Here is a 25,278-nt window from a genome sequence, read left to right as displayed (position 1 = left end):
CCAGGAGCTAGGTTTGGTGGACCTAACGGTGAGGACGCTGACGAGGACAGCGTAGGCCGTATAAGGCCTCGGCCTCGAGTGGTCGCTGCCTGAAGAGCCCGCGCTCTACAGCCCGGCGCGAGGTTCACCCTTGCCCGCACCCACCTAATCTGTCATTTATTTTTGTTTTGATAATAAATGGAGCCAGCCTCCAAAAGTGAAATCTGTCCTGTGATTTTTTTGTTTTTTTTGTTTTTATACACTAAATTGTGTTTGTCTTTACATTAGAATAATAATGTTTCATATAATCTAGATTAGATATGGAATAAATAGCATTCAATACAAAATGAGTATCTCTCATATATTGAAATTGTGATATGTGAAAGATTTGCTTTGTTGTGCATTAGAACCACACCAAGCATTTTAGTCATATTACAAAATAATTTATTGAGGCCAAACATAAAATAACATTATAAACTGTCACTTCACCACGTGACAGCAGCAAGCAGGCTCCTGATTGGTTAACGCGGCGCGAATTGACGCAGAATTTCAGATTTTTCAACTCGGGCGGCAGACGCGAATTCGCGTCAAACCACACCAAGCGGAATGCACAAAAAGCACTACATAAAATCATTCGCGCTTAATGCGCCAGACGCTCAATTCGCGCCATTCGTGCGAACTTGACGCACGAATGAGGCGTATTCGCGTCTGCCTCATTCGCGCCGCAGGAATTTTTTATGCGCGTAACGCATCTTTGCATTGACTTAACATTGAAATCACTCGCGCCTGACGCGCTATTCGCATCCGGTGTGAACGCACCATTAGAGGCAGAGAGAAACAGGTGGAGGTCCTCATTAGGCTTGTGTCAATCATACAATCTCTAGCAGAGAGGAACATGGGTCTTAGAGGATCTGTTGATACGTTACATGTCAACAATAATGGTAACTTCCTAAAAGAGGTGGAATTACTAGCGAAGTTTGATCCTGTTTTAAAAGAGCATGTACGACGCATTGGCAGTGGAGCGAATCACACAACATACTTAGGGAAAACAATACAAAATGAGCTTATCGCTTGCATCAGTGACACCATTCTCCGTACAATTGTGGTTCAAATCAAGGTGTCAAAGTATTTTTCCCTGATTTTGGACTGCACTCCAGTTGTCAGCCGTCGGTTGTGATCCGTACAGTCGACCTAAAAAACACACCAGAAATCAGAGAGCACTTCCTGGGGTTCCTGTTAGCCCATGAATCAACTGGACTCGGTTTATCCACACTGATTCTAAGAAGGCTAGAGGAGCTGAACATCCCCTTTGAGTACTGCAGAGGACAATCTTATGTCAATGGTGCCAACATGAAAGGCCGAAATAAAGGGACACAGGCCAGGCTGTTTAAGAAGAATCCTCGAGCTCTCTACCTTGTGCAGCCCACACATTAAATCTGATGGTGGCAGATTCAGCCAAGGGGTCAGTGGATGCTACTAACTTCTTCGGAGTGGTGCAGAAATTGTACACCTTATTTGCAGCTGCGTCCCAGAGGTGGGCCATCTTAAAAGATCATGTGGACCTCACTGTCAAGGCCTGGAGTGAAACAAGGTGGGAGAGCCGAATTAACAGCATTGAGCCTTTACGCTACCACACCGTCAAAGTCAGGGAAGCTTTGCTTGAGGTGAGGGAAAAGACAAATGACCCTATGATTAGAATTGATGCCCAGTCCCTTGCAGAAGAAATTGGATAATTTAGGTTCCAGATCTGCACAGTTGTCTGGTATGACATTCCATCAAAAATTAACACAGTTAGCAAACTCCTTCAGTCCATCAACATGCAGCTGGACATAGCAGTAAGTCTCATAAATAAAACCAAAGCATCTCTACAGACCTACAGGGCAGCTGGGTTTGTAGATGCTCAGACCACTGCAAAAGAGCTCTGTGAAAACATTAATGTTGAGGCAGTGCTGAAAGAGAAGAGGCTGCGAAGTACAAAGAAGCACTTTACCTATGAGGCAGCTGACGAGGTATTGATCACTGCAATGAAGAGACTGGAAACAGGATTTTTCAATGTTGTGGTGGACTGTAGCATCCTGTCTTTGGAGGACCGATTCAAGTCAATGGGGGAAGTAAAAGATAAATTCGGAGTGCTCCTGAACTTTCACAAACTGGATGAAGAGTTACTCAAAGAGCAACGTGCCCAGATGTAGAGCCTTCCAGAGCTTCCCAAAGAAGTCACGACAGCGTTGGAGCTACTTATTCACATGAAAGGGGGCTGTGTGAGTTATACCCAAATCTTTGGGTAGCGCTGAGGATAGCCTGCACTCTTCCAGTGACAGTGGCAACTGCAGAGAGAAGCTTCTCTAAGCTTAAACTCATACAAACCTTCCTGAGGTCCTCCATGTGTCAGGAACGCCTGAGCGGAATGGCAATGATTAGCATCAATCACCAGATAGGCAGCCAGATCTCATATGATGAGGTTATAAATGACTTTGCATCCAGGAAGGCAAGAAGAGAACAATTCTGAGGAATGAGTAAATGGATGCATAGCATCACAGATTTGAAGAACTTCAGAGGGGCATTTCCCACAAATGTCTTTTTTGAAAATCACATATGATCTGCATCATTGTAAACTTATGATTATATTTAGTCAATAATACATGGTTAATAGCCTACTTATAAGTCAAGTATTGGCACCTTATTGCACTCTCTTACTGTAATTACATTTTTTTATTTTTAGCGAATTACTTTTTCCCAAGGAGACCATGCATGCGTGTGCGCGCACATAAATACACAAGTTTGGATTTTAATAGTTCTATTGAAATGTTACCTTATTCTTATTATTGTTACTATTTATCTTGTTTGTGGTGTTTTAGATGTTATTGTTAATTTTGTTTATTTGAAAAATTCAAACATTTAAATGTTCTATTTATTATTTTGTATAATATTTTATATAAATGTTATTCTATTTGCTCTATTTCATTTAAGTTATATGCTGTAGTTTGTGCCTCTTAAACTCTGGTGTCAATTAAAAATGTTTCTTTGATGGTCAGTGAAAATTACTTTATCAGTCTTTTTATTCAGCAAGTTCATCAGTGTGTGTTCGGTCTTGCACTGCCTTTCAGCTCAGTGGTATCATAATTTTCCTGTTAGACATCAAACACAGTAGATATAATATGTACAGTATAGTTATAAGGTAGTCATTGCTTCTCTTTAGGTCTTACTTAAAACGGTCAAAGGGGCCTCCAACCAAATTTTGCTTAGGACCCCCAAAGGTCTAGGGCCGGCTCTGATCACACCGGTGTGATCAGTCTAGGCTGGTCCCTGGAGCATGCGATCACACCGGTGTGATTAGAACGGTCAGTGCATCACGTGATCAACTGCTAAATTCAAATGTGCTTTCGCGTTGGCTGGCACTGAGCCAGAGACAGGCGCGGTCAGAGCTGTCATATATCACACCTTTTCAGTGTTTTCAACCACATAATGTTTATTTTTGGTTTCAGACATATAAATTCACATAAGTACTAAAAAAATAAAATAATGTAGAGTTTGTAAAATACACACTGATATGGAAGAGGCAATAATAATTATAATTAGACACGTTTTATTCATATCAGATACGCATTGTGTAAGTAACTTTAAAGTTTACTCTATTCTTCTCCCATTTGACCAGCCACTTACTTTTATGTACTTCGGGAGAAGTGGATGAATTCACGTGTTGTAAATCCAACAGATCCGATTCTCTGAACTTCTCACAAACTAACACAGCGGCGCCCATTGCGCATACAGCTCAACTAACGCGATCGTTATAAAGGTGTTTAAACAACAAGACACTTCCACTTGCATATATTTGACAAAGATAGATATAGATAACCATAGATAACAAATTTGTGAATATTTTTAATAAAAAAGGAAAAATGACGTAAAAAAGCAGATCATCATTAATTCAGCGCTGTTGCTGCTGTGGTTTGTCACGTGACAAGCAATGACGCGTCACCATGGAAACCATAAAGTGACACGTTCTAAAAAACGGTCGCCTTGAAAAATACACGCTGGGGGGTCAGCCAGAATATTTTAAACTGAAAGGGTTAAAACATGCATTTTAGTCTGGGACTAGCTTAAGCCTTCTCTGTGAAACCGGGGGTATGGTATGGTGGCCGAGAGGTGCAAAACAAATCACAATTCAAAAAACAAAATAACAATTCAAAAAACAAAATAACAATTCAGAAAACACAACGACAATTTAGAAAACAAAATAACAATTCAGAAAACAAAACAACAATTCAGAAAACACAATGACAATTCAGAAAACACAACGACAATTCAGAAAACACAACGACAATTCATACAAAACGGAAAAGGTAGGTATATTTTGAGAATGACATACTTATCACCCTCCCTGGGAAAGTCTATGCCAGGGTACTGGAGAGGAGAATACGGCCGATAGTAGAACCTCGGATTCAGGAGGAACAGTGTGGTTTTCGTCCGGGCCGTGGAACACTGGACCAGCTCTATACCCTCTACAGGTTGCTGGAGGGTTCATGGGAGTTTGCCCAACCAATCCACATGTGCTTTGTGGATTTGGAGAAGGCATTCGACTGTGTCCCTCGCGGCGACCTGTGGAGGGTGCTCCGGGAGTATGGGGTCCGGGGTCCTTTGCTAAGGGCTGTCCGGTCCCTGTACGACCGAAGCAGGAGCTTGGTTCGCATTGCCGGCAGTAAGTCAGACTTGTTCCCGGTGCATGTTGGACTCCGGCAGGGCTGCCCTTTGTCACCGGTTCTGTTCATAATTTTTATGAACAGAATTTCTAGGCGCAGCCAGGGGCCGGAGGGTGTCAGGTTTGGTGACGACACGATTTCATCTCTGCTCTTTGCGGATGATGTTGTCGTGTTGGCCTCATCAGACCAGGACCTTCAGCATGCACTGGGACGGTTTGCAGCCGAGTGTGAAGCGGCTGGGATGAGAATCAGCACCTCCAAATCCGAGGCCATGGTCCTCAGTCGGAAAAGGGTGGCTTGCCCACTTCAGGTTGATGGAGAGTTCCTGCCTCAAGTGGAGGAGTTTAAGTATCTTGGGGTTTTGTTCACGAGTGAGGGAAGGATGGAACGGGAGATGGACAGATGGATCGGTGCAGCTTCTGCAGTAATGCGGTCGATGTACCGGTCTGTTGTGGTGAAGAAAGAGCTTAGCCGCAAGGCGAAGCTCTCGATTTACCGGTCAATCTACGTTCCTACTCTCACCTATGGTCATGAGCTTTGGGTCATGACCGAAAGGACAAGATCCCGGATACAGGCGGCCGAAATGAGCTTTCTCCGCAGGGTGGCTGGGCGATCCCTTAGAGATAGGGTGAGAAGCTCGGTCACTCGGGAGGAGCTCAGAGTAGAGCCGCTGCTCCTCCACATCGAGAGGGGTCAGCTGAGGTGGCTCGGGCATCTGTTCCGGATGCCTCCTGGACGCCTTCCCGGGAAGGTGTTCCGGGCACGTCCCACTGGGAGGAGACCCCGGGGAAGAACTAGGACACGCTGGAGAGACTATGTCTCCCGGCTGGCCTGGGAACGCCTCGGTGTCCCCCCGGAAGAGCTGGAGGAAGTGTCTAGGGAGAGGGAAGTCTGGGCATCTCTGCTTAGACTGCTGCCCCCGCGACCCGGCCCCGGATAAGCGGAAGAAGATGGATGGCATACTTATCACTGATTGGACGAGACACCCGTCAATCAAGAAATTTGTGATCAACTTTGTTTTGCTATGCGAAAATCATAGACAGTGTGGCGAAAATGGAACACATTAAACGTTACTTTGAAGAAGGACATTCTGTGCCGTGATTGTGGACATGCTGGCGACATACCACATACTATTTACTATATTAATAGTGTGTTATGAGTTTAGTATGCCTGAGTACATGGTTAGCATGAGTGTTTCGCGATTAGCGCGATAGCCCGCTATTCATTATGAATGGTCATTATGTCGATGTTATTTGAGTGTATGAGAGTACATGATGTTGTTTCAGACTTATTGTGTTTGTAAAAAGCACGAGATTAGAGTGTTACTATCAGCTGTAAATGCCACACGTCATTTTGGGGCTAGAGCATGAGAACTGCACAGAGAGAGTGTTAAATAGCTTGTTGATCATATTTTTCCCTCTAGTGTGATGGAATGTTTAAAGTCACTTATGTCTACAACGAGTCATTACTGTAAAAAAAAAAAAGTGTTTTGAGTTTTTGTTATATGCATATTCCCGTTGCTTCATTCTGAGTAAATACACCAACAAAGAAGCCATCACTGCAGCACTCTCTTTTATTTCATTTTTCGACATTTCGTACCAGTAAGGGTACTTCCAGGATCGCTTGATTCCGGTTCTGGCTTGATTGACAGGTGTCTCGTCCATTCAGCGATAAGGATGTCATTCTCAAAATATACCTACCTTTTCCCTTTTGTATGAATTGTCGTTGTGTTTTCTGAATTGTTGTTTTGTTTTCTGAATTTTATTTTGTTTTCTGAATTGTTATTTTGTTTTCTAAATTGTCGTTGTGTTTTCTGAATTGTTATTTTGTTTTCTGAATTGTTATTTTGTTTTTTGAATTGTTATTTTGTTTTTGTAATTGTGATTTGTTTTGCACCTCTCGGCCACCGTAGTATGGACTACAACAGACAAGCTTCGTTCTCAGCGGAGTTGGTTCAATCAGTGTTTTTAAGCAGAGGCAGATCTTTGAATGCTGTCCTTGTGAACAAAATAAGATGCGCGATACCAACGTCTGCGTGCTCTACAGTGTAATATTTGTTTAAATCTGTCATCCAGCAGTGCATGTTGTTTAAGCCATCTTCCGAGTCAAATACACATTAATGATCATTATTTTAATTAATTTTTTTCGCACTAAAAATATTTTTTGGGTAATTTATAAGACTCAAAGCAGAAAAATTAAAATGCATACCCATGGCTATCTCATGAGAAAAATATGTCGCAAAACCACAGCATCAACTGCTGATATACAGTAAGCTATAGGCCTATTTCTAACTTCTGGATAATGATTTTATGTAATTAATTAATTCAATTCATGAGAGTTGCATTTTGTAGAGATATGTCACACCCGAAAATGACAATGACTACCGTGATGCATACAGCATACATTGTCGAGATAACACCACAAGTCACATAGCCTATATTATACTCACAAATACTTAAACTGTTCCCTCGGTTTAACAAATCGTGGCCACAGATTAATAAACCGTAGGCTAGTTGCAATAAACGTGTTGTTAAGAATCCGTGCAACTGCAGTAGCGGAGGACTAGTTAGAATATTAGAAATCTAATATTCAAGCCGTTCTCAAATTTTTCTACTCTTAATATTAAATCAATAAACGACTGAACGAATGATAGGCCCTACACGGATTCTCGAACCACCACCATGTTTGCTGCAGAAAACTACTGCAGTGCAGCCAAAATGCTCCGTTCGACTTTTCTGAGATCCTTTACTTTTCCCTGTGACCTGCTTTCTGTACAATCTGAATTTTCCACGTTTTGAATTTTAGAAAACTACATTTTAAGTTCCGAATTTCTTCTTCATCTTCAATCTGACTGCAAATATCCAGTAAAAAAAAAATACAGAACGAAAAAATAGCTGTTTGAAAACACATCCATAAAATTAAGCCATAAAACCATTTCAATTCGTTAAATTTCAAATGTTCAATATTCGTTTAAAGAAATAAAATTCAGAACTATTTAAAATTCCACATAATATTCAATTTTGTTATTCCAATTTTGGTATTCCTCAGTCGATAAAGACGTTCTTAAAGACAGGTTGTATTGTTATTTCGCTGGGAATAAGAAACTGACGGGTACTGTCACTTTTCATTATCGGTGTGCAACACAATATATATATATTACCTCACAATATTACCAGTTCCATATTATCTTTATTAAAAAATAAGACAATACATTTTTTTTATTTTTTTTATTTGACTGCATTCTTGCAATTTCTAAATGTTTACTTTTTGATTTATGAATTATAGCAGACTGATGGGAAAAACACATTATTTTGCTGTTACTTTTTTAAAATTATTTTGTATTATGTAAATATAATGTAATTATGTAAATTAGTTTTATTATTATGTAACAATTTATTGCTTTTTGTTAGTTTTTATCAGTTTTCATTTTTATATAAACATTTAACTTTTAAAATAAAGGTTTTTCAACAACATCACCATCTTCTGTTATATGTGGGCCTCCATGCTCATCTATTTTACAGTGATATTGGTGGAGATCAATATTTTTTCAGCGGGCCCCGAATCCTCTAGCTACGGCCCTGTATGCAGCACAGATTCAAGCAGCTCTCAGTAATAGTTAGGAAATAACAATTCATGGTGCAAACGGAATCATTCTGCTGTGGCACAGCTCTAAAAAGACATAGTAAACAGTAACTATTCAGATGAGTCAGTTCAGCGTTGATTCTGTCGGGTAGGCTATCGGACACACTTGGTCTATCTAGTTCTTGAAAACACGGCGTTAAGCTATAGTGCATTGGAAATGTGCTTGCTCTAAAGGCTGAATGTTACAACTCTCATGCCCCTCCCCCACTTCCACCGAGCACCCTCCCATTGAGTTTGCAAATATAACACTATATTTGCAGGGCTAGCCATTGTAATTAGTGATTATCTCCGTTTTTACATTTTGAGACTTAAAATGTCCTGCCGTTTGGATTGCGAGATTTTCTGCGAGACTTTTCAGTAGTAATAGCTTTTACTTTACAGTATTAGTTGTACATTATGTATCCATGCAACATTGCCTAATTATTTATTTCTCTCGTGTTTTTGTTTTTTTACCATAGTAATAGAAGCCCATCAGCTTTTTCTGGACCAAAAACAAAGGAAACTTTCAGCATCAGATGATAAGAACATTATATGAAAGCATGATCAGTACAGTATGTAAGTATTCCTCATTAACTGTGCTGAAGTATTAATGGGTTACATTTTAATTACATAAAAAAAATAAGTTTCAAATATTTGTGCAGGTATTCGACTTATAAAGAATACATTTAAGTGGCTAAGGCCCTGACTCTGAGGTACCCCATTTTAAAGGACAAAGAGGGCAATGGATATGTAAGTAGACGATTAAATCTTAATATTACTACTCTTGGTTCTGTTCATACAGTTTCTTATTTTGTGTAAAAAAACTAAAACTGACCAAATAATATTTTAAATAGCACATAAGGCACATGTCTCTGAAACGCAGGTTTACATTTGAGCGGACACCTTTGGCTGATGTTGAAGGAGTGAAAACACTTTGGTCGTTCAAAAAAGTCTCTGCAACCTGAAAAAAAACACTTGCAAACAAATGGCCTGTGGTGAGAACATATATTTATATTTTTTCTACAATGTTACTAGCCTGGGAAAACCCAGACAACTTCTGGCAAATTTAGATTTGCTCTGCAAGTAGTCTGGCAAAGAGCTCATTCAAAGCCCATTTCTAATCCGTCGAAATCGCGGCACCAATCAGAAACGTTGGGGCGGGCTTTACACAATGACGATCGCTCTGATTGGTTTTAGGTCTATCCAATTGCGCCCAGAGGCATTTGAGCGACGTCCGTTGGTGAAGCGCACCAACTTTTAAATGCATTATTATATTCAAATTGCAAACACATGAGGACAGTCTCCATGAAAGACCCACTGGCAGATGAACATGCTACTACATTTCTCTACATTTCTCTCCGAAACGGTAGGAAATTAAATTAGATTTAATAGAGGATTTTAACTGTGACAAGATGATTGACAGGGCAGTTTACGTGACAGGATGCACGCGACAGATCCGTCCGATAAAGATGACAAAGTAGTATGTCCCAAAGCTTGGGACGCAGCATATGGCTTTACACGATGACGATCGCTCTGATTGGTTTTAGGTCTATCCAATTGCGCCCAGAGGCATTTGAGCGACGTCCGTTGGTGACGCCCCTTTGGAAATGAGTTATTAATGAAGCTTTGCCAGACCATAACTCAGTTAATGGTCTGGTTTTAACCAGGCTACAATGTTACCAGTGTATTCTCAAATGTATCATTATAATGGGTGATAAGATGCAAACATTTTCTTTTTCTTGCCTAGAATTTAGAAATAATATTTTACCTGATTGTTTTTGCCTGTGCACAAGGACATGGATGTTGTTGGAGAGGATGCTACCTCAATAGAGGGACATTTGAAAGTCCTACAGGACCAATATTGAAAGACCTTCAGGACCAATATTGAAAGAGACAGCCAGATACTCGCATTGATAAAGAGCGAATGAGGAGGACCTTTGCCTGGAGGCGGAAGGAGATTACTGTTGGGATGACTGTTGAAGATGCGGTCAACAAATATCCGTTCTTGAAGAGGTCATCAGGGGTTAGTGTGCAAATTATAAAAGTATACCGATTAACATGTAGGACACTGAAACTGTATACAATTCTGATTTTCTTATGCTTGTCTTTTTATCTAATTTCAGCTTTATCAAGAAATTGGTTTCCTGTACAAGTCTGTTAATCTTTGCTGGCATGTTCAAGAAAATTTTGGAAATATTGCATACAGTGTGCCTACATCTTGCTCAAAGGAAATCTTTTTAGCAAAGCTGCACAAAGAAGCTACAATCTCTCATTGAAGATCATCTTGGTAATTGACTCTTTTTAAACTTTATCCTATTTATTAAAGGGGAAATGAAGCAGTCAATCAAGTTTACATGATTTACAAAATGGATTTCCACTATAATCAACAATTATATAAGAAACATGACAAATGTAAACTTATAAAAGAAAAAAGAAAAAACTTTATATCTTTCTCGGCCAGGGCGCCGCCATTGTGCAGTATTCTAACATGTGACGTCACGGGGTTGGTTGGCTTTAAAGGCTCTGGGCTGAGTTCAGTAAAACGCAGTGAAAGACATAAAACTTAACATTAAACTACGCATAAAAAACGTTCATCTGCTATCATATTATCATGTCAAACCTCTCATACATGTTTGCATCACACTGGCTCGTTAACAAGATGCATGTGCTGGTCGAATCAGCGAACAACTAACGTTAGGTACAGTCATTGTTAGCTAACAGCTGTAAGCATGAACTAGCTAAATAACGCTAACTTAGTGTTTAGCTAGTGAAGTTTATTAGTACCAGACAAAAAGACGACGTCTAACGTTATGTTAACAAACTGCACACTGTAGATGTTTGTGAAATAATTTTTTATTCAATATAATGTTTTACATTTTACAGACATGTTACAAACTATTTACAGGCTATTTGCTAACGTTATAGCTTGTGTGTGTGTGTGTGTGTGTGTGTGTGTGTGTGTGTGTGTGTGTGTGTGTGTGTGTGTGTGTGTGTGTGTGGACTACTCTTCAATCCTTGGCTCACTGAAATGACAAAATAAAAAAGCCGTCTTCCTGCTTCATTCTGTAACATACAGATCTGTATTATGCTATTGTTTTTGATAGTGTTATACATTTCTTACAGATAATCACGATGATCATTGCGTTTGTCTTACCGAATGTGGTATCTTCTTGTCAGCAATTACAGTTTTTCTATAAGCTTTTTTTTTTATTAATGCCGACAGTAAAATGTTGCCAGATATTGCTACGAAAAACAAGCAACAATTTTTTATTTTTTTTATAATAATAATCCGAAATAAGTTCAAAGCTTGTGTTTTGGAAATGAGATTAATATATCACAAACCCTAACATGCAACTTTCCACTTTAATAACTTCCTAAAGTGTGACATTAAATCAGAAAAACAAGTCCAGAAGACTACTGTCACCTTTCCATTAGATGGATCTGGCAACACTGGATTGCACCCGCGCCCTCACAACGCGCTCTCAAGCCCCGTTCACTGCGCTAGATTCTCGCAGCAAAATGAATTGCAAACACTCATATGAGGTGGTTTAAACGGCTAATTAATCATTCAGAGAGCTTGAAATTTTATTTTTGAATGTAAAAAAATGACCGAGGTCCGGACCTCGGTGACCTCATAGCTGGCTACGGCCATGTATCACCGGCTGTTCGACATAGCAACGTACCACTGCTCGGTTCCCACGCCATATCGACTCAAATGCATAAGCAATGGGACACACGGGCTCAACAGGTCTCTCAAGTTCGTCTTCCTCCATTTCAAATCAATTGCGTATTCAGTCCGGTCCAGTAACACTTCACTCTCTTCACTCACCAGCGGAACCAACCAACCCCGTTACGTAGGCTGTGACGTCACTTCAAAATGGCGACTCGCTAGCTAGATAGATAGCTAGGGTGCTTTTCAATATCCCTCCTCGTCTCCTCTCTCCTCCGTCCTCCATCCTATGACCCGGAAACCGATCGAGCTCAGCCATCTTGAAGGACATCTCAATTCTCTAATTGCACCGCGAGGAGTCGAGGATCGAGGAGTTAGGAGGCTTCCTGAGGAGTCATGAGCGAGGATACACAGGTGTATCCTATGCGGAAGAGTTTTATCGACTTAAAAGTGACGCACGTCTAAATTCTCCTCCCCCTTCACATCGGTCACAATCATTTTAATTTATACTTTACCTTTGCAGTTTATATAAACCACACATCTCACATATTTCAACAGGGTATCTTGCTTTATTATTATTTATTATGAATTTCTTAAATAAACAAACTTCAACAACATAAGGGCAGATCCTTTGAGCGCTGCTGATGACGCGATGAAGTGACGCTTGAGTGATCAAGTATTCCAATGTTTTAAAAAAAGTTACATTCGATTCCTCCGTCCTCGCGTCTTTTCCTTGCAGCCTTCCCTCGCATCCTACAGGGGGCGGAGCTGAGACGCGAGGAAAGGAAGCGGGGAAAGGAAACGAGGATGCACAAATAAGAAATGAGAAGCACCCCTAGAAATTACGAAAATAATTTTGTCATATCTGTGGTTTTAACAACTTTTTAAAATAAAATTTTTGGCAAGGTGATTTTTCTAATATATGTAGCTACTACCAGTGCCAAAACATGGACGTTTCATTTCCCTTTAAAGGGTTAGTTAACCCTAAACTGAAAATGTTGATATTGATTACTCACAGAGGTGTAAAATACTTGAGTAATTTTACTTGATTACTGTACTTAAGTATTATTTTTGTGGATTTTTACTTTACTTGAGTACAATTAAAAAACAATACTTTTACTTTTACTTAATTACATTTTTTTAAGAAAAAAAAAGTACTTTTTACTCCTTACAATTTTATTTATAGTCAAAAAGTACTTCTTTTTTGGAGATCACTTCATTCTATTTTCCCTTGCTATTACCAAACCAATTGAATTGCGCTCATGCCCAGTTTAATTTAAATGTAATTTATTCTGCCAATGAGATTCGTTTTCACATTCAATGAAATTGGTCAGACATGTTCATTGGTCCTTTGGAAGTGACTTCATGTCACATCTAAGTCCCTCCCCTTCCGGTGGACCACCATGGGACCTTATTTTCAGAAAAATATTGAATGGTAGTCAATGGCGAGAGACAACAAATATTTTGATCTCGTTTGAATTGTGCCCTGAATTACACATGTTTATCAATTTAAAAGATACATTTTAAAGTCAAGAAAGTCGCAGTTTGATGTAAAACTGTTGAGGTATAAGACTGTGAAAATACGTAATTACAAAGACTACAAACCCAAAAGGCGCACATGTGACGTCATACCTTTTCTCTCAATGAATGAAGCTAACTTTACTGAAGCTAACGTCTGTCATTTATTCTATAGTCTTACGTTATAATCGTAACGTTACGCCGTCATGCCTGAGTGTTTTGTACCAGACTGCACACATACGAGCAACGGATGGTGACGTATATAGTGCGAGACGAGAGATGTAGTTCATTGAGCGATTTTCACATAAAACTAAATGTTACTCTTCTGTTTTATGACAAACTGCGACTTTCTTGACTTTCATAATTATCTTTTAAATTGACAAACATCATATGTGTAATTCAGGGCACAGTACGGAATAAAAAGATAAGTTGTCTCTCGCCATTGACTACCATACATATTTTTTTCGAAATAAGGTCCCATGAGCCGGAAGCGGAGGGGAGGGACTTAGGCTCTCAATGCACAGCACCTTGACCTGGAAATTAGAGAAATTACAGTATAACAGTCAATCAGTGGAAGAAAATGGAGGAAGAACGTGATTCAGTTGCGAACCCGTGGCCGTACCGTAGCGAATTATTTTCTTTTAGTGGTAAAAGTATGTTTAGTGGATTGTTTAAAGTATGTTGCATACTGGCATTAGATAGTAGTCTTATAGTTTGATAATTAAATACAATTAAATACAAACAGTTCTAAAGCAGGATAAAACCTTGTATGTGGTTCATTCACTTCATGTTTTTAGAGACAAGAAACTTAAACAAGAATCTCTAGTTTTCATTCTTGCTTTTACTTTTACTTCTTTAATACTCAAGTACAATTTTAATGTGGTACTTTTTTTACTTTTACTCAAGTACGATTCTGGCCAGATACTTTTACTTTTAATTGAGTAAAATTTTCCCTCAGTACTTGTACTTTCACTTGAGTAACATTTTTGGTAACACTTTAGAATACTGTATCTTACTTACTGCATAACTAATAAGTAATTATTGAAGAACTAATAGGTAATTATTCATTAACTACTTCTTCACTACTGTTAACTACTAAGGAAGATGTGTTAACTGTCACATGCCTGTCCTGTCTTGTGCTGCACATGGGTGTTTTGTTATTTTGGGCCATGTGCTCGTGTCTATTGTCTAGCCCCTCCCATCTTGTTATCTGATTATTGGTTAATTTGTCCCACCTGTCTGTCTCGTTACCCTCCTTTGTTTGTTCCCCTATTTAGCCTCCTTGTGTTTGTAGTCTTGTGCTGGTTCGTTGTCCGTGTTTCTTGTTTCCTGGAGTTCCTGAGTTTTTGTGTTTGTACCGTACCTGCATGTCACTAATAAACTAACTCTGCATTTGTATCCTCGACTCTCGTTTACCATTCCGTTACATTAACTAATCAGTATGTAATATATTTTTATGATTGTGTTAAGTAACAGTTAGTTAATCAATAAATAATGAATTCTGTCATAACTCTTGAAGAAGAACTACTAATTATCTATTAATTAAGGTTCAAGAAAAATAACTAAGAAGTAACTACTAATGAACAGTCAAACAAAACTAACCTCAGATTAGTGTTTATATTTTATATACAGTACTGTGTGTGTCTGTTTTCCTCAGCATAGAATGCCATTGAGTAAATTCATTGTTTGAGGCAATGACTGAGGGAAACTGAAAATATAGGGAACTTCTTAGTTATTCATAAATAATTATCAAATAATTCTGCAGGAATTACTTAGAACCTGGAACAGTATTCTAAAGTGAGAATATAGGGAACTCATTAGTAATTAATAAATAATTATCAAATAATTATCCAGGAATTAGGCTACTTATAACCTGAAACAGTATTCTAAAGTGAACATATAAGGAAATGAATTGGTAATTAACAAATAATTATTAGATAATTCTTCAGGAATTACTTGGAACCTGGAACATTATTCTAAGGTGAGAATATAGGGAACTCATTAGTAATTAATAAATAATTATCAAATAATTATCCAGGAATTAGGCTACTTATAACCTGAAACAGTATTCTAAAGTGAACATATAAGGAAATTAATTGGTAATTAACAAATAATTATTAGATAATTCTTCAGGAATTACTTGGAACCTGGAACAGTATTCTAAAGTGAAAATATAGGGAACTCATTAGTAATTCATACAGAATTACCACATACTTCTGACTCAAATCAAACTTACTGTAAAAAAACACATTATTAACGGTATTATCTAAACCTTTGTAAAATAGATAAGTTATCATACATTATGATACATTTTTGCTAATTAAATAAAAAGTTTGCTTATTTGCAGATCAGTAGCCTATATAGCCTAGTAAATGTCTGCACTTATCTTTCTTATTAGTGCTGAAGAATGACTAAAACTGGCTAGAAAATAAAATAAAAAACATTGATCAGTGCTTTTTACTTAAGTAATTACCTTTGTACTTTTACTAAGGTAATTTGAAAATGAATAGGCCAATAGTTTATAATTTTACTGGAGTAATATTTTATTGGGTTATCTGTACTTTTACTCAAGTACTTGATTTGTGTACTTCATCCACCACTCCACTGCTAAAATAAAACGGTTTATTGTAGTAACCACTGTGTATGACTGTTCATTAGTAGTTACTTCTTAGTTATTTTTCTTGAACATTAATTAATAGATAATTAATCATAGTTCTTCAAGAGTTATGACATAATTCATTAGTTATTGATTAACTAACTGAAACTTAACACAATCATACAATTCTATTACATACTAATTAGTTAACACATCTTCCTTAGTAGTTAACAGTAGTGACTTAAGTGTTAATAAATAATTACCTATTAGTTCCTCAATAATTCCTTATTAGTTATGCAATAAGTAAGATACAGTATTCTAAAGTGTTACCACATTTTTGAGTACTTTTTACACCTCTGATTACTCACCCTCATGCCGTTTAAAATATTATTATTATTATTGTTGTTGTTTGTTCATCTTTGTAAAAAAAATACGATATTTTTAATGAAGTCTGAAAGCTTTCTTTCCCTCCATTGACAGCTGTGCAACCACTTTCAAGGCTCAGAGAGGTAGTAATATCATATCAATATCTTTTGTTTCAGGAATAGATTTTAAAGCAGCACTTCTCATGTTGCCAGCCTTGTTCAGTGAGAAGCTTGAACACTTCATTGTGCTTGGGGAGGTGCGCATATGTTTCTCTGTCTTTGACGTGAATGTCTATCATAAATGCATTTTATAATTCTTGAAATATATTTACTGCCCACATACAAATGAGGTGAATAATAATCCTCTTACTCCTTATGCATGTAGATTATTTCTCTACATCAGTTAACTTGTATGATCATAAAATTTGATTAAGATAAAATCTGTTTTGTGCTTTTGTCTTTTACAGTAAACCATCTTCATCACATCCAACTGTTCAAGTACAGGAAGCCACTGACTGGAAATGTGCTTACAAGAAAAGTCACTGCAGTCGTCAAGAGTAGATGGGATATAGATCTGCTGCGCTAGCTGTGTGGATGAAGGGGCTCTTTCTGCATTTTGTGCCTATTTCATCTTAAATTTGACACTTCAACTCCCTGATGTTTCTTCAGCGGTATGTTTCGAAACTTTCTGTGGATGGTGACAAGCCTCTTCCTACCCTGGTTACCAGAGTAATCAACCTCTTACAGTAACATCTGCACAAATCCATCGCCTGTTCTGTTGTCTTAAATGTTCTCGGAGAACATTCACAATAGTCAAATAAATCCAGCATATATTGGTCTCATTCATACACGAGGCAAATTTTTCAATAACTTTAACTTCGGCTCTACTGCATTCAAGGAGTACAGCCATGTACTAAATTTTTAAGACAAACAGCTTCAGCGAGTAATAAGTACATTTACATTTACATTTATGCATTTGGCAGACGCTTTTATCCAAAGCGACTTACATTGCATTCAAGGTACACATTTTACATTTTGTCAGTTCTTGCTTTCCCTGGGAATCAAACCCATGACCTTGGCGTTGCTAGCGCCAACGCTCTACTATTTGAGCTACAGGAAAGTAGAGATTAATGATGTAAAAAAAACTCAATGTGCAGTACATTATATTGCCTGTTTAATTAGCTGTATATCAATAACTACTTTATTATTTTTATTTTATTTGTATAGTATTCTACTGTACTTAAGACAATTTCTTGTACTCCTGTTACCTTTTTTTGAAGGTGTTACAGTTTTAAATGACAGCTTTATTCTTCTGATTATATTTGTTCAGTAATGTCTGATGAATTTTTATGTGTGATAAACAATTAATTGTCTCGACTCACACTGCTGCTGTGAGATGATGTAATACATTTCAAGTTATTCTCTTTGTAAAAGAAGGTTTATAAATAAAATTGAATATCTGTAAAATCAGTTATCTAAGCCAGTTTCCTTAAGATATTTTGTTTTTGCGCACCATTCGATTGAAACTGCATTGTCAATAGGGCATATCCTGGGGATCCTTTTAATAAGGTACAATTTTGTGCTTTTATTACAGTACGTACAATTGTACATTGGGGTACACAATTGCCCCTTAAATGGTACAAAGTTATAAGGTACAATTTTGTAACTCTCATTAAAGGTACAAAAAGGTACCCTTCAGGGTACCACCCCAGTGACGGCCACTTGTACCCTAAAAGGTACCGTTTTGTACTTTTTTTTTCTGACAGTATATAGTGTCAGAACATCTCAAGGACCCCAAAAACCCTCAGACCCCAGAGGGTTAAACCCCTTTATAACAATCGCGTTAGTCGAACTATATATATGCGCGATGGTTCAGAGAATTGTATCTGTTGGATTTAGAAGCACGTGAATTCATTCACTTTTACAGAAATACATGAAAGTAAGTGGCCGGTGTACTGGGAGAAGAATAGAGTAAACTTCAACGTTTACACAATGTGTATCTGATATGAATAAAACGTGTCGTCTAATTATAATGGAACGGATTATTATTGCCTCTTCCATAGGCATCAGTGTTTATTTTTACAAACTCTAAATGTATTCGTACTTATGTGAATTTAAATGCCTGAAATCTATAATAAACATTATGTGGTTGAAAACACTGAATAGTTGTGATTGTATGACATTCGCAGTTATAAGGTAGGCAGGTCCTCCAGGGACCTGCCTAGACTGATCACACCGGTGTGATCGTACGTGCGAAAGGGTTAAAAAGAGGTTTGTAAATAGATTGAATCGATGAGAAGTAGTATTCCTCCTGGCAGCCTAACTTTCAGACATTATTTTTTTTTGGAAGGCTTCAACATGCTCCTGGAAACCCATTCTCCAGGGAAGTTTATTTTCATGAGCTGTGAATTTCAAGTAATCTCGAAGACCTGATTATCTGATTTAGGTGTTTTTGATTGGGGTTGGAGCTAATCTCTGCAGGACAGTGGACCTGCAGGGTCAGATTTGAAGAATACTATTAAATGAACTTCCTGTCTATGGAACAATTGTATAAAACCAATATCACACTAGATATGGCACTCATAATTCTCCATAATCCTTTAATGCCATGCATGTATCACTGCATACATTTCACATCAGGCGTTATTAAACATATATAAAGATATACTTTAAAAAGGCCTTTTTTAATGTACCATGAGCCCTATAAGACTTCCAGGTTAATCAGCTTAGAAACAATTTAAGAAGTTCTTAACATATTTCAAATGCAAGATTAAGCATTTAGATAGACATTAGTGACAAAAATGAAAAAGCATCCAAGAACTGAAACGGACATGCTTACCTTTTTCAGCCAAGCAAAATGCTTGTAAAAATCAACGTCCCATTCCATTTTGTAGGGCCATTTTAAGATCCTTCAGTCTGATACTATCAAAACTATCTTAGATACTTAGATAAATAAAAATAAAGAGTGTGAAAACTTTTTTTATTTCTTTTCATCCTTCAAGTACACATTATGTGTCTCCTCTCTCTCTCGTCTGAGTTTAGCTTTTGGGTTTAGGTTCCTGAGCATCTGGTTTGGAGCAGCGGTCTGTAATATCAGGCTTCACTCCTGCCAGCTGCTCTTTTTTATTTCCCTCCCTTTCCTCCTCATATACTCTCCTCCTCCACTCTTTTTTCCTCTGCCAGACCATATTATTTATAAACGTTTTCTCCCCCCTTTCACTCTTTCTTAATAACAAGTGCTGTGTTTGGGGGCTTTCTGTAAGGGAAGCACTTTCAAACATTTGAATAGAGAAAGTGAGTATGTGTGGATTGTTAGAGGTGGGTGCCCCAGAGGAGCAGTGTCCCTCAGAGAGGCCATAGCGTCCACTTGAGAAATTATGGAGGTACCAGACAGCCTGCATTGTATTAGACGTGTGACAGTCAAAACTCTGTTGACAAGCCTTCATATGTTATGAATTTTCCAGCAGCATATTTCATAAAAGATGCAATATTTGCCATGTGGGTGAAAAAAACATAGTTATAAATAAGAATAGAAAAGACAAAAGATAATATTGTATATGTAGGTGTATTCTTCAATTTAATTATGGACACAAACAACACTTGACATTATAGGAGTAGGGTGAATATTACAAAAATGTGTGATATTTCATCCAAACAGGGTTAGAAAAATATGAATATTAAAATATTAAATACATTTTTCATAAAGAAAATGGGCCCATTTTAGGACATCTTATTTTATTTTATTTTTATATAACATTAATGTCATGGAATTAGGTGAAAAGGCAAATTATTTATCTTATGCAATATCTTCAATATCATTTTTCTTTTGGGATAAAATGGGGTGAACTAGATACAACTACTTCCGTGTATAAATAAAACTGCAGAAAGAAAATGTTGACAAATAAACATATATTTTTAACATATCTATTTTTAACTTTAAAAGAACATATCTTTTACCACAAATTACTGCAATGGAAAACACTGTTTATACTGTAAGACCACTGAACCAATCGAGGCAGTAAGATGGGAAATTAACTATGCAGCTATTGATGAAATATTTTATTTATCCTATAAAAAAAGAAAGAAAGAAAGAAAGAAAGAAAGAAAGAAAGAAAGAAAGAAAGAAAGAAAGAAAAAGTGTAGAACTAGTTTTAATGCTATAAAAGCCAGATGTGTTTTGAAGGCCTGACTGTGAGAGAAGTCACACGGGAAATAATGGGATTTTAGCTGAAGTTGCTTGTGGTTGGCATCTGCACCGATAGTAAGTTGCTCTTTTGGTTCACACCACCTTCTCTTGATAAAAACAATGAGGCAAAAACATTGAATAATCACTTTGTGGCACAATCAAAAAAATATTTTAACTTTAAGATAGCCAATTAATGAAGTAACTGTGTCAAAAGTGTTGGGGAGATTCCAGGAAGAGAAAAGGGAGGAGAGCACCTGCAAATGTGATCATTGGTTAAAATTCTATAAAAGTTTGATTTGTGAGTGAGACAAATTCATATGTCCTGCAGGTGTCTCTGCTTTGTTGCTTTCTTCAATAAAGTCTTACTTTGACGTCTCGAACTTGAGCATCATTTGCAAGACCGAGATTACTTTTCTCCACAACATAAAATTGGCGAGTGGCAGCCAGGAGCGGCCTGGGGCCTGACATCGACGAGAGCCGTGGCTGGTGGGTCAACAAAGACTGACCACCGGGGGTGCGCTTATGATGTAAGTAAGGAGTACATCAGGTGTTATAGGAAGTGTTCCCGGTACCGGCTGACCTAGTTTATGCAGCCTTACAATCATTTAACTGATTTGAATAATAGAGATTTATAAGGTACCAAAACTCCATCAGGTGACAGAATGGAGAAAAGAAAAACCTTGGGAGAACCCAGGCTCAGTCGGGGGGCAGTTCTCCTCTGGCCAACGAACGAACAGTGTATGATTATGATTCAGGCTGCATTACAGGTCAGAAGTCAGATTGGATCAAAACATTCCGAATATTTATCCAGTTCCATCTGTCGAAGTCGAAGATCGGAGTCATCACGCCGGTATGGAGACGGGTTTGTTAAGGATCAGTGCCAGTGGCTGTCGTGTCGATGATGCCTTCACAGGGGAGAGTCTAGTTGACACAATCTCTGCTGACGCTTCAAGGATGTGTTGTGGTTGTGTCTAGGCACAGGTCCACCATCTGATCTGGATACGGCCCGGATCCTGCTGACTACATCATGCATTGTATTCATGTCTAGGTGCAGGTCCACCATCTGATCTGGATAAGGCCCGGATCCGGCTGACTACAGTAAACCTTGGAATAAACAGAAAGACTAACATTAGCATAGATGCCATTCTTCTTATGATGTAAGGAGTACATCAGGTGTTCCCGGTACCAATGCAACAATGTATTACATTGTTACAAATCTCAAGAATGGCCTGTGATTGGGCATTATCTGAATATGAAAGTAAGCGTCTTTCAGAACCACCGTAAAAAAAACAATCCCCCGGGCGAAACTGCACGAGGAATTGTTTGGTAGTTAGCATTCTGAATGGCCGTCTCATGAGGGCTTTGTTCAGATGTCTCAGATCTAAGATCGGCCTGGTGCCGACGTTCTTTTTTGGTACAAGGAAGTAGCGACTGTAAAACCCAGACTGACTATCGCCCCTTTTGCTAGCAGATTTTGTATTTCGGTGCGAAGCACATGAGCCATGTCGCTTCTCACTGAAGTCTCGATGACTGCCTGAAACCGCGGGGGTCTGCGAGCGAATTGGAGTAACCTCGCTTTATGGTGTTCCTAACCCAGTTCGACACTTCGGGGATGGCTTGCCAGGCCTCGGCCCTTGTGTCTAGGATTTGAATGACAACTGGGGTTGGGCTGCCTAGCATAGGGGGACCTAATACCCTTGTGTTGTGTTTTGTGCACATATTCTCTTTGAAGCTGCCTTGACAGGCCTCGGCTCGGCTGGACAGAGATAGAGTGACAATGGGGGAAGGGCCGCCTAGTGAAGGGGGACCGGTTACCTGTGGAGCGAGTAACCTCGCTTTATAGTGTTCATAACGCAGTTCGACACTTGGGGATGGCTTACCAGGCCTCGACCCGTGTGGCTAGGGGTTGAATGAAAATTGGGGATGGGCCGCCTAGCATAGGGGGACCTATTACCCGTGTGTTGTGTTTTGAAACATACTCTTTTGTGCTTTATTATTTCAGTAGAGCGTGATCAGCTCGGACTGATTTGTGAACACTCTATCTCGCTCTATCAGAGCTGCTGTCGAAGCAGTGACTATCTGTGGTGGCACACGCTTCGCAGCGGGCGCATTGACTGCAGTGATAGACAGTGGAGATGGTGGTCTAGTGGGTTAAACCACTGAACTGGTAAATTGAAGGTTGCTGGTTCGATCCCAGCAGTCACCACCAGTGTGTCCTTGAGCAAGACACTTTACTCCACGTTGCTCCAGGGGGATTGTCCCTGTAATAAGTGCACTGTAAGTCGCTTTGGATAAAAGCGTCTGCCAAATGCATAAATGTAAATGTAAATGATAGTGTGCGATATCAGTGGTGCATGCTTTGTAATGGGCCCGGTGACTGATTTAAAAACATTAACAGCCACCTGTGAGCGGGGGGCTGTTGGGGAAACATTTATTTCTCGCTCTGTTTGAGCTGCTGTGAGAACAGCGTTTGACTACAGCGGTGCGCGCTTTACAGTGGGCCCATTGACTGCAGCTATAGTTCGCTCTGTTTGTTTGGATTGACAGAGAAGTGCTCTTATTGTGCTTATTGGTTCTCTAATAAAGCAGCGTTAGATTGCAGGTGGTGCATGCTTGTAACAGGCCCTTGCTGCAGTTAAAGCATCTACAGTTACCTGAGCTAAGAGGGAACTGGGAGGGATGAGCGAGCTCTCTTTGAAGGTGTTGAATAATGCAGAGTCACACGGGAGGCGGGGCCGGCGTGGGCTCACTCGTTTCTGACGCTCATTGTGTTTGTCTGAATTATGCAGAGGATTCATGAGACGGAGCGCAACCCGGGCGCGAGGGCGGGGTAGCTCTCGGACGTACAGAAAGCTAGCTGCGAGCACCGATATAATGGCGGCTTGTTCTCGCAGTGAGAACAGCCGTTGTGAGAGAGAGCAGTTTCAGCGTGGTTTGATTCCAGGCATGAAAACGCACTTGTTGTGTCTGAGTCACGGAGAGGGCTCTGCGTGACGTACAGAACGGGAGGGCGCGAGGGCAGGGTAGCTCTCGTGTCGTAAAGAGACCGTTGGTAGTCAATCTCCGAATGCAACGTAATGAACTTACTCCATATGAGGAAATGTCATGAACTTGTAATTTCAATGAAAAGCATGATAACTTAGATAAAAAAATATCCATGAATTTTTATGGAAACAAGCTTTAGAAGATTTCCATCTTTACTCTCCTCATGTTACGTTGCATTCGGAGATCGACTACTTTTGACTGACAAAATTCCAGCCACCGGAAATACTAACTGTTAAAGTGAGTCGTACAAAACCTTTCTTTTTAGTAAACTTTGTGTACACAAACAATGTAGTCAATGCTCAAGTTCATGTGTAGAGCCCCTGGTGATACTTCGATCAAAGTTTTATGTTGTGTCGAGCCTTCTTAGTGTTTTAAAATTAGCGATTTTGATGCTATCATAGAAGTGCCCCATGCACTCCCATTCAAAAGGCATTTTGACCTAAAACAAAAATATGGTCAATCTTAAAAGTGGTGTTTCCATTCTAATTATGCCTTTACATGAAAGTTTGACTCGGGTAGATTAACAAAAATAGCCTAGGTTCAATTTTGGCGAGAGATACCCTTTAAGTTGTTTTTTAAAGGGGTCATGAATTAATAAATACAATTTCCTTGAGCTTTTGACATATAAGAGGTCACCATAGTACATAGAACATCTTGTAAGTTTCAGAACTGAAAACTAACTTGTTAGTCCAAATACAGCTTTTATTGTAACCAAGCCCAGAGAATGACTCGTTGTGGAATGTGCCTGTCATAGATAGGTGAAAGACCGCCTCTCCAGAAGAAAATCAACGCCTACTTCATCATTGCAACTTTGGCCCACCCACTGGTGTGTTAGTGAGATGACGGTAGGGAAAAAGATGGCACCGTTGTCCATGGTATGCCGTCTGTTTCTCCGTCTGTCTCTCAGCTTGTCTATGGCTATTTCTGACAGGACCACTGTAGTCAAGTACAATTGCCAATTAGCATACAGTTAGGATTGGCGGTATGGTTCTTTTCTGGGAAAGAACTCCCTGCGCATCCATGCAGCCTAGCATGAATAAGAGTAGGGAGAGCAGCAAAAAAAAAAAAAAAAAAACCTTGAGGTAAACAAAACAGAACCAACATTAAAGTATTGCAGATATGTGACCCTGGACCACAAAACCAGTCTTATGGGTAATTTCTTTTAAATTGAGATTTATACATCATCTGAAAGCTGAATACATAATCTTTCCATTGATGTATGGTTTGTTAGGATAGGACAATATTTGGCCGAGATACAACTATTTGAAAATCTGGAATCTGAGGGTACAGAAAAATCGAAATATTGAGAAAATCGCCTTTAAAGTTGTCCATTTCTATTGGCGATAGTGCTGCATCCATTCACAAAAATAAATGTTTTATATATTTAAGGTGGGAAATTTAATAAATATCTTCATGGAACATGATCTTTACTTAATATCCTAATGATTTTTGGCATAAAAGAAAAATCTATAATTTTGACTAAATCTTTAATGTTTTGTTGGCTATTGCCACAAATATACCCGTGCAACATAAGACTGGTTTTGTGATCCAGGGTCACATATCATTAATTCAAGATTTTAAGTACAACATAATTCGAG

General features: G+C 38.8%; 1 protein-coding gene across 4 annotated transcripts in view; it reads right to left on the bottom strand.

Annotated features, from left to right (window-relative positions):
• ppfibp2a (PPFIA binding protein 2a) overlaps nucleotides 1-19,505 on the bottom strand; it is a 56,157-nt gene extending 36,652 nt beyond the window's left edge. For 2 of the 4 annotated variants that reach the window (XM_082182918.1, XM_082182917.1), the window contains exon 1: nucleotides 19,289-19,504. In XM_082182918.1, coding sequence (XP_082039044.1) covers nucleotides 19,289-19,336 — 48 coding nt within the window. In that variant the 5' untranslated portion in view covers nucleotides 19,337-19,504. Of the gene's footprint in view, nucleotides 1-19,288 lie in introns of all 4 variants that reach the window. The other 2 variants (XM_082182919.1, XM_082182916.1) reach the window with 2 other exon arrangements.
• Nucleotides 19,506-25,278: the final 5,773 nt, after the last annotated feature.

The sequence above is a fragment of the Leuciscus leuciscus genome (assembly GCF_965113295.1).
Source record: "Leuciscus leuciscus genome assembly, chromosome: 10".
NCBI lineage: Eukaryota > Metazoa > Chordata > Actinopteri > Cypriniformes > Leuciscidae > Leuciscus > Leuciscus leuciscus.
This window is presented reverse-complemented; position numbering and strand designations above follow the sequence as displayed.